This window comes from Pezoporus wallicus, unplaced genomic scaffold (assembly GCF_028554395.1).
Source record: "Pezoporus wallicus isolate ANWC-B61680 ecotype Strahan unplaced genomic scaffold, APGP_CSIRO_Pwel_v1 contig_8705, whole genome shotgun sequence".
NCBI lineage: Eukaryota > Metazoa > Chordata > Aves > Psittaciformes > Psittacidae > Pezoporus > Pezoporus wallicus.
Window position 1 is genome coordinate 2,925,709 of NW_026638439.1, and position 14,605 is coordinate 2,940,313.

At 41.6% G+C, this 14,605-nt stretch overlaps 1 protein-coding gene across 2 annotated transcripts in view; it reads right to left on the reverse strand.

Annotated features, from left to right (window-relative positions):
• Nucleotides 1-14,605, reverse strand: part of RABEP1 (rabaptin, RAB GTPase binding effector protein 1) — a 45,678-nt gene that overhangs the window by 20,426 nt on the left and 10,647 nt on the right. For both annotated transcript variants that reach the window (XM_057410740.1, XM_057410739.1), the window contains exons 2-4: nucleotides 5,225-5,353; nucleotides 2,895-3,098; nucleotides 1,486-1,646 (exon numbers count right to left, since the gene is read on the reverse strand). In XM_057410740.1, the coding sequence (XP_057266723.1) occupies nucleotides 1,486-1,646; nucleotides 2,895-3,098; nucleotides 5,225-5,353 (494 nt within the window). The remainder of the gene's footprint in view (nucleotides 1-1,485; nucleotides 1,647-2,894; nucleotides 3,099-5,224; nucleotides 5,354-14,605) is intronic.

Sequence of the window (14,605 nt, forward strand, 5' to 3'; positions counted from 1 at the left end):
ACATGATGCACTGAATTCAATACCAGGGACATGTGACAGTGTCACACGTACATACATATCCTGTCACTCGCAGCCAGCAACTCAGCAGTCACATTTTTAGAGCAGATGGGAGCAGTTCAACTTCTCAGGTTGCTTTATATTTCATTTATTGTATCTGTTCTATTCATTTAATGCTACCTATATCTGACTCATATAAACTAATGACAGGCTAACATTTTTAGGCCTGTTAAAAAAGCTTTTTCCTCATTATTCATGATAACTGAAAGAATATGTCATCACCAGTCTGATTTCACACAGTTCAATGCTGAATATAGAGCAACAAATGTATCCATGCTGGAACCAACCAGTTCAGAGAAACAGTCAGAAAGGTCTCTGAAAGCAGAATCAGACTGTTGAACATAACCAACTGGAAAGGCACAACTGCATCAAATTCCAGGACAGAAGTTACTCTAGCTTTTAGTGCTTGGTAAACACAGCTGAAGTTTGACACCATGGTTGTAACATAGTGCAAATGTGTCCATTAAAAACACAAAAAGGGGGGTGTGTGGAAGGCTGGGAGTAAGGATGTGAATTAAACATCAGTGTGATAGTGAGCTAAGCACCTTGAATAGCCTCTATCTCCTAACAAAATGAGTGCTGGTCACTAGGTCTGCTTTTGACGGTGAAGTAATAACCGAGACTCCAAAATTGAGGTTAAAGTTTCCACTCAAACTTCTAATAGAATGATATTATCTATCTTGTTGAAAAATGATACATAAAGATACTGTCATATGCAAGAGATGCCACAGCATCTCATTTCCTGTATTAAAATGTGTTATTCAGACTCTCCTAGAGGTGTGATCCTTAAAATTCTTTTCTTCCATTGTAACATTTTGCCAAACTAACAGCAATCTACTTCATGAACTCTTTTAAGTCACAGATCTCTGAACAACAGCAACAATAAAACGTTTCCAAACTGCAGGGCAATTATCTTTCATTATCCAGAGCCTGTTTTGTGACAGCAAGGTTCTGCACTTCCTAGGAAGCTACTAGTATTGTGTTGCACAAACATGACTCACCTTAAAGAAAGACAAGATATTTTAGATATAGCACCCATTAAAAACCTCAGAAGATTATATGATCTGAGAAAAAGAATAAAGATGCACAAGTGTAAAAGAGATTCCATGATTTCACAGTCAATTCAGAAGAATCTTGAGTTCACCTGACGTTACAATGAGAGGCTTTACAAGGCCTCCTGCCTTTACAAGCTCAAGGCCAAACCTTAACCAGCTTCTCAGATGCAATCCTCAGAATCATGTACAATATGTTTATGGATTCAAATGCAGGATTAGGTCATGGTGACTTTCTTGAACACACAGCTGAAAGTTGGCAGAATGAGGCTGTGCATATTTCTGACGAACTATGAGCAGGCAGTGGAAATGAACTCATCCATACCACTACAGGTCTGTACTGAAACTGAAACTGAAAACCTAGATTTCAACGTACCTTTTTCATTTCATTTTCTAGGTTTTCTTCCTCTTGACCTTCAGACAGTCTCCTTCTTAACTCTGCTATTTCCCGTTCCACATTTTCTCGATACTGATTCCACTGAGCTCGCTCCTGCTCCATCCTGTGATGATACTGGAGCTCATAGTCACGAACAGTCTCTATAAAAGAGCAGTTTCAAAACTTATTTTCAGTGGAAGTTAAAAAAACAGAGCCTTAGGAACTCTACCTCCAACCAGCCAATGATTTATCATAATTGATCAAAACAGGACAACTCTCCCTTCCTCTCTCTTCCCTTTGATTCTTGCCCCAAAACCCAACTAACAGAAGCAAAAGATCCAAAGGAATCGCATCTTGATTTGTACCACCACTAGAACAGAAAACCAACAAGCCCCCAAAACTGTGTAACTCCTCATTTCAAAATAACATACATTTCTAACATCCTATTTACCAGCACATTCGTACTTCCAAACACATCATCCAAGCAATCTAACCCCTACTTACTTACTCCAAAATACAGAAAAACTAGAACATCTCATGTAGCTTTCATTTCCCTGATACTACCCCTTCAGGTAAGGAGCTGTCTTTGTTTACACACAGAAGCTGGCACAACTGCACCTTCATCTAGGTGCCTGTACCTATGTAGATCATAAATAAACAGAAATTTGTGTACTCAATATACATGAATGTTTGTCTTCTCTGGGGAAAAGCACAATCAGGTTATGAGAAAAACTGCCTACAGCCAACAGGTTGGAGGCTCAGGATACTGTGGTCTTGTTTGTGAACATTAAAGAGCAGCCAGTTATGGCAACAGTGTCCCCAGTTTACATCCTGCATTCTGTTCCTTGCACACAGTTTGTCTCAGAAACGTCAACAGCTGTGCAACATGCAAACATAACAAAGCATAGCTCAAAACTATCAAGGAAAAAAAAAGACCCATGACTGATACAGAGCAGCATGTTCAGTCACTAGCCTGGGGAAAAGTCTGTGTGATAGTACTGGAAGGACACAACTGTATGACAGCAGAACAGTGTTTACACACAACAAGAGAAGAGAATCATGCTGCCAGCCTAAAGCTGTTTTCAGACTTGTCAAATTACATTCATTACACTTATCTTCATGGAATGATGAAGCATCACACTCATAGTCCCTCAAAAATGCTTTGCATATATGTGGGTGTTCCCATTGCCATGATTCCTTCTAAATGCTACCCTCATATTAACAGAAAAGAACCAACAAGCTCTTTTTCACAAACTTAGGAACTATGCTTCATCCATCACTTCTGCACCCAGGTTTTGCCAAGCCATGAAAAGCAGCTATCCATGTTCTGTGCAAGAGTCAGCACATAGCACTGAACGCCTCCTGAAGAGGGGCTTGATCTTCATGGCAGCAGCTTCCCTGGTTTTTACCTTTCATAATAGCTTGTAATGAAGCTACTTCTTCTTGCCACTGTCTCTTCACCTCATCGATAGCTTCCTGCTTTGTATTCTCAGACACGGTAGCGATAGCTTTGATGTTCTCCATTTCAGCATGAGCCTCCATCAGCTGGGTCCGCAGTTGTCCCAGATCATCTTGGGCTGCTTGCAGCACTGCATTTTGTCTTTTCAGGTCCTCTGAAAAGAAGTGTTATTTGCATTTAGCTTGACTAATATTTACAATGAGCTTTATTTACATTTAGCTTGATTAATAAATTCAATCTGAAGAGGATCCATAGCTGCTATGGCAAAGAACAGCGCTCTAACAAGGGGGTGAAGGAAGTACTGATATTAAAGCAACTAACCATAACAACCAAACAAACATTAACAGGTACCTTTAGGGAACATTATTTCTTGATGTCACTTGCCCTTGCCTTTCATTAAACAAGTACCTTCTCATGGATGCAGCCAAAAAGCAGACACTGCAGATATAACCCACGAAATCAATAGACTGGATGAAAGTGAACTGTGCTTTTAATTAGTTCATTATTACTTAACTCACTCTGGTAATTAATCTGGAAAATATAAGAACAACAGACAGGAAACCAGTTCTTCCCTCACTTTTGGCACCAAAATGATCCTGAATTTGGATAGAACACTTCGTATTTCTTGAACAGAAACACTCTGTGACCACTACGTGGAGCCCACAGAAGAATATACGCTTTATCATGGCTTTTCCAAAACTGAGCTTCTACTAAAAAAGGGATACATTCAGTGAAACATCCACTACTTGTCTAACTGTTGCAACTACAAATAGAAATTAAACTAACTTCACATTATCTTCCTGAGTTTTCAGTTAATCTGAAGCAAAAAGCTCTAGAAGATGTATATTATACAACTGACTCCAAAAGCACTAACACAAAATATGGTTTTATGCCCACATCGCCTATTTCAATGGCAATCACTTTTAGCAGAAACATCTGGCCAGTGTACAGCAGACACCAGTTATCTCCATGTCTTTTCCTCAGTACCAGAACGCTTATCAATCCTGATGCCTCACACCTTACCTCTTGAGAGACAGATTGGAACCCAGAGCTAATCGGGTACTCAAAAAGGCATTAACTCTCATGTAAAACAAAACAAAACAGGATCATATAGTATTTATATTACTTAGTTTTCAAACAGTATTAAGGATGGGTTGCAACAGTCACAATGTACATTTAGGAAAAGGTCTTGAGAACTGGAAGGGAAAAAAGCTTGGGAGGGGGAGAGAAAAGTAATTGCTTGTACTTTCTCCTCTGGTATCCTTTCACCGGAGCGAAAGTACATGTGAAAGTTGGATGTTTTTTCCATCACAATTGATTTTTATTTTCTTTTGTTTTTACTGTTCTGGAAAGGGAGAATTATTGCTGATCTCATCAGCAGTGTCTTGTAGCTTAAATTTCCTTTTATCAAGCTGCTAGAAATGCAAAGAAAAAGGCTTTCTGTATGGTCTGATCTTCATTATGGCTGTTGTATTTCTGCTCTCACAAGCTTATACAAGCAGCTGCAGTCTTAATGCATTTTTTTTTTGGCTCTGCTTTCATATGTTAAAGACAGGAAAATCATCAGGATTAGAAATAAATCAATTTGGCTCTCAGAACAACAGCTATCTCTGCTCTGCAATTCTGCATCAGATATTTGAACTCATATGGTTCAAATTTTCCTCTAAAGAGTGTTATTGAAATAGATGCCCTTGGCTGGTATTAAAATTTTTATGTTCGCCTGCTTATATTCTACCTCAGATGGAAACTGAAGACAAATTAATACTGCATTAAAAAGCTAGGCACAAAGCACAAACAGTACACCATCTAGACCACTTCTTTCCACTTACCAGATCAGCTGCTGTTCACAGAGAATGAGCACACCATGACTTCAGCAAGTGAGTATTAAAATTCAGTGGTGTTTTTCAGTGTACACCAAGTTACTCTGCTGATTCCTATCCATGCAGGCAAACTGAATCCTAAAAATTCATTCTAGGAAGCTAAGTAGCCACCTACTGAATTTCACTCTCTGCTTGTTTCTTATGTTCTTATTATAGCTGTGTAAAAGATTACTGTTACTTTTCTATTTTTGGCAAATCAAACAATACCGTATGCCATTTAACCACACTGGATATCCTAGTAGAAACCCCCCTTAAATCCTAATTATCCTTAAAAAAAGAAAGTGTGTGGCATGCACAGGCAAATGGGAAGTAGTAGTTGGCCTTACAAACATTATTCTTCATACAGAAAGTATGTGAAGTTTAATAACCTTCAGAATAATTCAGAGAATTGAGAACTTACCCTCCTTAGCCAGGTATAACTCCTTAAATTTTGCTCTCTTTTGATTAAATTCTTGTTCAAGCTGCTGTTTTGTGCGCAGAAATTCTGCATTGACCTTTTCCAATTCAGCCACCCGTTGTAGAAGAGCAACTGGAAATGAAACAGAAGATAAGGTACATCACTAACAGGCATCCCATTCTGCAAGCTTGAGGTCTGGGGCTTATCCTTTTAAAAACGTCTTTACTCAGCTGTTCCCCCACGATACCTCAGGACAACCAGTCACAGTCCTTTAAACACCTTAAATCTGGTGGTACAACAAAAGAGAAAGAAGTCCACAAAGCACCTAAAGATTGTTACAATGCAGTTATTACTGAAGAAAACATATAATACCATTGTATTGTGCTATAGAGGTCCCACACAACCACCGACCCTGTAATATTGATTTTTGTGTGCAATGTTGACTACTTTGCACCTCAAGAAGTATAGATCTGGTTTAGATATCAGTTTTATACTGCATACCTCAGAATTCAAAATTCAAACATGAAACAGAAGCAAAAGACAGATGAGCCAGAACAAAACCCATCTCCATGGTGCAATGCACTGAGCAAATGCTGCTCCTCTACACAATTCTCTATCTGTTCTGCAAAAGCATTTTATGGACACGTTCCAAATCTGTTGTGCAAAGCTGAATCTCTTCTTTTGAGTTACAGCCTCTGTATAGCACAGACTAGATACATAAAATAGTGATCCATCAGAAGTGTTCACACATGACACCCAACACGCTTCTCGCCAAAAGCAAGTAGTGACAACATAGTACAAAGGCTGCATCAAACATTTACTTACAAACAGCTGGAATTAGATCTAGAGCTTACAGTGGTAAAACAGTGGATGTTCAATGCCACTGGGATTGGCTGAGTTATATTTATTTTTAGTACCTGGTGACTTAGAGCAGATACAAACGAAAGCACCTTTTAAAAGCACAGGTATGTTGTACCAATTGCTGGTTATGAGGGCATACAGTGTTACAAAATACAGCATTATATCTGTCAGCTAAAAGATATATGTAGATCCAGGACTAAAGAAATTTTAGTGTTGCTTTTCTACTGAAATCCCAATGTATATATATTTTTTATTACCTTAAATATCAATAAATCAGTTTTTCTTGCCAGCAACCCTACCTGGATAGTGCAAAGCCAATTGCAGAGGAATATTCTCCATAAAATAAAGGAACCTGCAGCAAAGACGACACACTGAGAGCAAAGCTTCAAGTGAGTTAGGAAGGTGGCTACATCAAAACCAGGGAAGCAATAGCACACATGGAGCCAGGACCAGAGAGCAAAAATGCTTCCCAAGGCTAGAGAGCTGCCTTTGATCTCCTGCTGAAGTCTTGCAAAGGGAAAGGGTTTGCTGATATCTCCACTCCCCACTACTTGTGATGGGGGATGATGCCAGCAAAGCCACTTCCACAGCCCGGAGGGAAGAGCAGCTCACTGGCTGGCCCCTCAGCCTGCTGCCACAGTGCCTCACACCTCGGAGGAATGAAAAGCCAGGCTTGGCTCTGAGCAGGTGGGTTTGATCTCAGTTTCAGCTCTTGAAAGGAAACCATTAGAGGCACTACAGCCTGAGTGAGCTGTATGGTGCGGTGCGGGCTAAACTGCGCAGGCCCAGCCAGGCAGCTGCCAGCCTGCAGGCCTGAAGCCACATGCACATTTATAGAACCATAGAATGGTTTGTGTTGGAAGGGACCTGAAAGCTCATCCAGCTCCAACCCCTGCCACGGGCAGGGACACCTTCCACTAGAGCAGCTTGCTCCAAGCCCCTGTGTCCAACCTGGCCTTGAACACTGCCAGGGATGGGGCAGCCACAGCTTCTCTGGGCACCCTGTGCCAGCGCCTCAGCACCCTCACAGGGAAGAGCTTCTGCCTAAGAGCTCACCTCAGTCTCCCCTCGGGCAGGTTAAAGCCATTCCCCTTGGCCTGTCCCTACAGGCCCTTGTCCAAAGCCCCTCTCCAGGTTTCCTGTAGCCCCTTTTAGGTATTGGAAGACTGTTATTAAGTCTGTCCCGAGCCTCCTCTTCTCCAGGCTGAACAAGCCCAATCTCTTAGCCTGTCTCCATAGGACAGGTGCAGCACAGGATGGAGGAATGTGGACACCACTCACCTTACAAACACTGCCTTGAAGACCATACCAAGAAGAGTTTAACTCTACCATTAATTCTGACAGTTAACAAACCAACTGAAGTCAAACCCCCATCCCAAAGAAGACTCAAGCCCTCCTTGTTTACTGGTTTCTCTTTCCATCTATCTCCCACAGAGAGACAGCAGCAGCTGTGCCACTGCGCCCATCAGAGCTGTTGCGCAAAGCAAACAAGCTGTATTTCTTCCCAAGGTGAGAGTTGCTTCTGCAGAGGACGGAAGGATGAGAGGACACCACAAAAGCACAAAGTTCAAGTGTGCTAAAGCTGTGGGAACAACAGACTCAACTGTTTCAAACCCTCCTGCCCCAGCAGAAAGAAATGGCAGAGTCACCATGCGGGAAATGCAATCTAACTATTTCCATTTTTACACTATCCCCCTCTCTGCAGCCTGGCAGTTATGTGTAAAAAGCAATAAATAAATAATCAACCTCCACCACAACAGAGCTCTGCAGCACCAGCAGCAGGCATTCAAAACCCCAACAATTTAAGGTATCACCTGCAGGTCAGGCACCACTGCTACTGTGCATTAACATCAGTGCTCTGTTCAGGTACTAAGTCTGAAGTGGTTTTACCACCTGTGCTACATACATAGCTCAGGACAGACCTTAGCATATCCACACTGCAGTGATCCAAGGCACACCAACTGGAGGACAGTAATCTATGCAACCCATCATCCCCTGGAAATTCATGTGCATAGAAAGTAAAAGCAAAATAAGGTTTATTTTCTAAGACAGCATGACAACTACCTCCTTTCTGTTGAGTGTGATTAAGCTCACAAAAACATTTTCTTCTTTCTGTGACTTGTATGGAGACACTCCAAAAGGAAAGTGTGAACCCAAGCTGCCAGATGCAGGTAACTGTAGTCTGCACACCACCAATTAAAGTCTGCCTGGAAAGGTACTGAAATCAATGGCAGGAAATGGACTCATTCATAGCTTTTTTTCAATTAGCCTTTAGGTCCAACTCACCCCAGGCCTGTAACAGAGCTGAAAACTTTTTATTTACCATCAACAGGCTATCAATTTAAAATCAATCCCAATCCCAACCATTCATTTTGCAGTGACAGTACTCATTAACTTGCCAGGATCGCTGTCCCTATGCACCTATTTCCACGCACAGATATGTAGCTATCAGTGTTTAATGACACCAGTGAAGTATATAGTAAACAAAAGTCTGACAGATGGTCAGTTCTGGTGGAGCTACACCTGACTGAAAGAGGATCTTGTGTCACACATGAGATCAAAACAGGCACAGAACATGCTGGAAGTCATAAAAGCAGTAGAAGACCTGATTCCGTAATTAGAGCCCCAACTCATCAAGAAACAAACAAAACCCCTAAAGACCCATTTTCTTAACTCCTGAAAGCAGACCAAATTCCTTAACTCCTGACCATTGAGAAGTTAAATGAAAACTGATGTGCCAAACTGAAAAACAAACACGCACACAAGAAGTCCCTTTGGCCAACAATTTATTGGCTGTAAACAACACTTCCCCCCCCCCCCCCAATGTATTAAGGCAAATAGGCTCCTGATGACACAAATATTACTTATTTGTTCCTAAGGAACCCAGATTTTGGCAGACACTTCAGGATCACCATCTCCCTGTTTCACACTAACATTACAGCCAAGTAGAGTATGCTATTTTGTGGCTTAACCAGGTAGAAGAACCCAAAAGAAGGGCAGCGAAACTTAATTCAGAGTGGAGTCATCAACTGATGGGAGAACCATGAAACTACAGGATTACACGAAGAGAAACTCTAGTGAAAAAGAGACAACTTTCTCTTAACCCACTACACAGCAAAGTTTCAGTTCAACAAAAACCCAGGAACGAACACACATTTGTCACCGAGTAGTTACTGAAATGCTGTTCCACAGATCAGCTCCCAAACGGATTAAATTTTATGTATGACAAAGCTTCCAGTTACACAAACACGGAGTGACCATTCCAGAAGCAAGACAGACAAAGCTGATTATCAATAAGGCTATTTTTGAGTACTAAATCTCTTATAAAATTAATACCAAGCTTTCTACTTGATATTTAAAGTGTCAAACATGACATCAAGAGTTCAGTCCTACATAGCTGAAATCTGAAAAACAGAACAGGAAAAAAACCCTATACATACAACAAACTTCCTTGAGACAAAAATGAAATTATTATCATTAATAACAACAACAACCACCATTCACTTCTGTTATTCTTCTGTCATTTCCTACCTCCTTCTTTTCCTGTCATGATTGCTCAAGACAGAAGTATGGTCAAATAAACATATATGGCTGCATATTTATATCTATTTCCTAAGAGTACTCATTTTCATTTACCATGACATCATTCTGGAGCCACAATTATCTTAGCATATAAATTTTTAATGTAAGAGTCTGCCACCAGGACGTGTGTTTAGACTGCAAAAGCTTTTCTTTGTCTTCTTCAAACAGGATTTGATTAATAAATACATAAATAACCCCCCAAAAGCTCCCACATCCTTAAAATACACTCCGATACATCCCGTTTGCGACAGGCACCCGGAAGCAAACGAATAGATCATGGTTCTTTTAATAAATACGTTGAACAGAAGTAATTCCTGACTCATAAATGGAAGTTGCTTTATTTTCAAGGAACAAAATTTACTGTTCCACAGAGATATTCAGCAGTGACAGACTAAACTGAAGGGGGAAAAAAAGGAAGGAAAGAATTATTTGGTTTTCCCAAACTTGCATTAAGTATTTTATTCACACGGAGAAATGGTTAAATCCATTTCTGGTCAGCATAGCTTTCCTAGTTTTATTTGAAGACACAGAATTACACCAGCCTTCTCACTTGACACTTGTTTTCAGGGTGGCAACAAATCCCTCTGGATTGTCACACCTCTCCTTCCAGAGTACTTCACTGCATGCAATGATGGTAAGTAACTTAAGCTACAGAAGAGGAAAAAGAAATGGCTCTAACCAGCAGCTCTGCAGAGGAAGACGTGCTGCTGCTCGCCACTGTTACCACTGAGTGGTTCTGCAGAAGTAACTCTGAGGCAGTTCCCCATTTTGGCTTTCAGAGACATTATTGCATTCATCCAACAATTTAATATCCACAGTGTGTTCTCTATTGACTAAACATCCACAGGCAAACAGTCCAGTGCAAATTTAATGCTATATACGTAAAAACTTAGTATTGTTGACAAATGCAGATCTCGCCTACGATACAGAACTGAACCTCGCTGCATCATACCTGCTACAATATCTTTTTATTTATTCCAATGAATCAATAATTGCAGGATCAAAAATATTCAGCTGAGCACTGCATGTTATGAACATCTAACCATGTTATAATGATTACATTAATGGAAGTTTGCAATACACAAACTTTGAAAGTAATTTTATTTTTCATTCAAGTTGAATGGCTGAAACACACCTTTCCACTGTAACTTTTAGCCCTAGTAGTGCCTATTCCTACTCTATTTTCCTTTATGTTAAACACTGTATGACATGCTACATTAAGGATCTCAGGAAAAAAAACAAACAGAAAGGCCACCACAATTAAAATCTAAAGAAATTGAAGTGTTTGACTAAATGGGAATATACTCTTCTATAATACAATCAAGACGAGAACAAGAATAAAGGGAAGACAAAATAAGGGTCCTTTAAATGGCTTAATTACCCCTGCACGGTTGAACAGCCATACACAATAACTGCTAAGCAATGTTTGCCATGATACTGTACAAACTTGCATCACTGTTTATAGGACCATCTTCACGGCATTTGACATGAGCTGCTTGCATTTCCCAGGGGCATCATCTCTGAAGATCTTGGTGCCGTTTCCACCAGCTGCTGTTCACTGTGAAGTGTTGCTCAAGATCAGCACCAAAGTTACATCTGCTTTACACTGATGCAGAAGGCAAACAAACCTGAGAGCATTTCCAGGTTCAGGTCAAACACCAGTTACCAAAAATGTCACTCAATGCTTCTTAGTAAGACAACATGCTGTCCTGGGTCTTTGGTGTACAACCATTTTTACTGATATCTTCCTCGAAGTATGTTTATACAGCATCATTACATGGGAAAAAAGCCAACGTGCTGTTTCTGCTTCCTCTTTTTTTTTTTTTCCACTTCCTGCTTTTTCTCTCCCTTTTCACAGCGTTCACATGTTAAGGACTTCCTTGCTTTGTTACTGCCTCCCTCCTCTTCTTTCTTGGACACAAACCCAGGCACTTGCTGTTCTGGGGTCCAATTCTCCATCCCTTGACACTCCATTTGCACTCAGTAAAGTGGAACCACTCCTGACTTCTTCCCACTTTTGATGAGCCCATTTCATGTGACGAGTAAAGCTCCTCACCTCTTCTACCCATTTAGTCATTCTGCCCCAGGTAACTTAAGTCTAGTTTTACATTGATGCTTAGTTAAACATTATATATATTAGATTGCAGTGGAACAGCATTCACTCACATCAAGTATCACAGGAATGCAGTTAATTGCATATGTCTGTGTTGACAGAAGTGGGCTTGAATTTTCTTCCAGCAATTACTTTCATTGCTAAAAGCACCATTTCTTCCCAAGGACAGTCCCCTACCTCCATCATTAAAGCCTGGTTTTTCCTACATCCCTTAACAGAGCAGCTGGTTCTTGCCTTCACCATTTAACTAGCACTACCATCAGCCCTCTCAGTTTTGTGCGCACAGTTTTCCCCACGGAAGTTTCAACTTGATGCATGAGGGGTTTTGGCATCATTAGTTTTTACTTCATTTCTTCCATTGCTGAATGCAGGTGGGGAGAATAACCCCTTATAACATTTCAGGAAAATGTTATTTGTTAGCACTTTTAATTTTGGGCGTCATCATTTCAGTGATAACTTAAACAGGGCAGCAGTGAGTGAACCACAGTGTCAGAAAAGTCACCCGAACACTATGGTTATCCTACAGGAAGCATTTTGGCTGCATCCTGCTGCTACCATCAGCGAATCTCAGGCAGGCAGAACTGGTAAGCTTGAATACAGAGCAGAGTATTTCAAAAATCCACAGCAAGCTACTCTCTGGTGAATTTTGAATTCATCTCCAGTGACACAAAATGGAGAGAACTGAATTCCCAATCTCATCCCACTCATCAGCATTCTCCCTGCTCTCTCAGTGGCACATTTATTCCCTTTGCTTTAACAGATTTCATTTTTTATAACCGCTCTTCACAAGAGGATCAATTTTAAAAGACGACTGCAGGAAAGAAGCTCAATGACTTCTGGGGTTTATGAAGGGTTTATTTACTCTACAAGCTGTGTACATTTACTCAAACTAGGCACTGCTTGAGCAAACAAGACCATAGGGATGGCTGCACAAAACTCAGCAGAAGGTTAAGTATCCAAGTCATGGGGAATTTTGTAACTGTGGTGAAGGGATGAAGGGTGTCATTGCGTGTAAATTCATCACTCTCATACAGTGATGCGATGATGTTTTTGATTTTGGCATAGGGAATTCTTTTTCATTGTTGTTGATGTGAGTGAAGCTTGTGAAGACTGTGTTGTATGTGGATTTTAGTGATAATTCTTAGATATGTAAATGAGAGAGGTTAGGGGTGGAATGGGTTTGCCTAGCAAGGTTTTGATAGCAGGTGGCTGAAGGGGTGCCTTCTGAGAGAAGCTGCTGGAAACCTTTCCTCTGACAGAGCCAGTGCAGCCAGCTCCAAGACGCACCCACCACTGGCCAAGGTCAAACCCATCAGCAATGTTGGTAACACCTCTGGGATAACATAGTTAAGAAAAAGACCTCTTCAATTGCAGCTGGAGAGGAGTGGGAATATGCCAGAGAAGCAGTCCTGCAGACCTAGAGGTCACTAAGGTGAGGGGAGCAGAGGAGATTCTCCTGCAACCCATGGTGCAGACCATGGTGGTGAAACTGGCCCCCACAGCCCATGGAAGCTCACAGTGGAGCAGATATCCACTTGCAGCCTGGGGAGAGCCCCACACCAAAGCAGGGGGGTGACCAAAGGAGGCTGTGACCCTGTGGGAATCCTGCACCAGAGCAGGCTCCTGTCAGGACCTGTGGCCCCATGAAGAGAGAAGCCCATGCTGGAACAGGTTTACTGGCAGGACCTGTGACCCACAGGGGTCTCACACTGGAGCCATCTGTTCGTGAAGGACTACACCCCATGGAAGGGGGGCCACGCTGGGGCAATTCATGAAGAACTGCAGCCCATAGGAAGGACTCACGTTGAAGAAGTTGGTGGAGAACTGTCTCCCATGGGAGGGACCCTAAACTGGTGCAGGGCAAGAATATGAGTCCTCCTCCCCTGAGGAGGAAGAAGCAACAATGTGTGATGAACTGACACCACTACATTCCCTGTCCCCCTGCACCACTGGCAGGGAGGAGGCAGAGAATTCAGGAGTGAAGCTGAGCCCAGGAAGAAGGGAGGGGTGGGGGGGAAGGAGTTTTAAGATTTGGTTTCATTTCTCATTATACTACTTTGATTGATTGATAATAAATTAAACCGATTTCCCCAAGCTGAGTCTGCTTTGCCCACAACAGCAACTGTTGAGTGATCTCTCCCTGTCATCTCAAGCCTTTCCTTGTATTTTCTCTTCCCTGTCCAGCTGAGGAGGGGAATGACAGAGCAGCTTTGGTGGGCGCCCAGAGTCCAGCCAGAGTCAACCCCCACAGCAAGTTATATAGCCAGGTACTGGCGACATTTCTTTACAGGGGTTTAACAGCTTGCACTAAGTGTCATTGCTACTGTGATTACACCACTATCAGCTCAAAGCCCGGACAGATCTATATACCCTGCAGTCACAGCCTGACTTGATCCCTTTGGCAAACCTTTTTGAGCATTTAATACATAGAAGCTTAAACAATGCACCAAACATGTCAGCTTTCACACACACTTTCACCACTCCTTTTATTTCATCAGGCTGTCCTACCGCATTAAGTGGTATGTTAAACATCCAACACAATGGATGCGTTAAGCAGACAGAGGAGGCTCCTTCAGCCTGTAGCAACACCTCCTTCAGGCAGAGCCACCTACTCCAATGCCACAGTATTTTAAAGCAAGTCCCCCAAAAATGTCAAGTCACTTAATACCTCCTGACCAAAGCAACACTGAAAACATGAATGAGTCTTCATACTTACACAGAACTGCTTCTGCCAAGGTTTTCCATGCTACCACATCTCATCATTTGCATGATATAACCTCAAAACGCAGAAGAGGATTTAACTGCTTCACATAGCAACTGCACTTGAC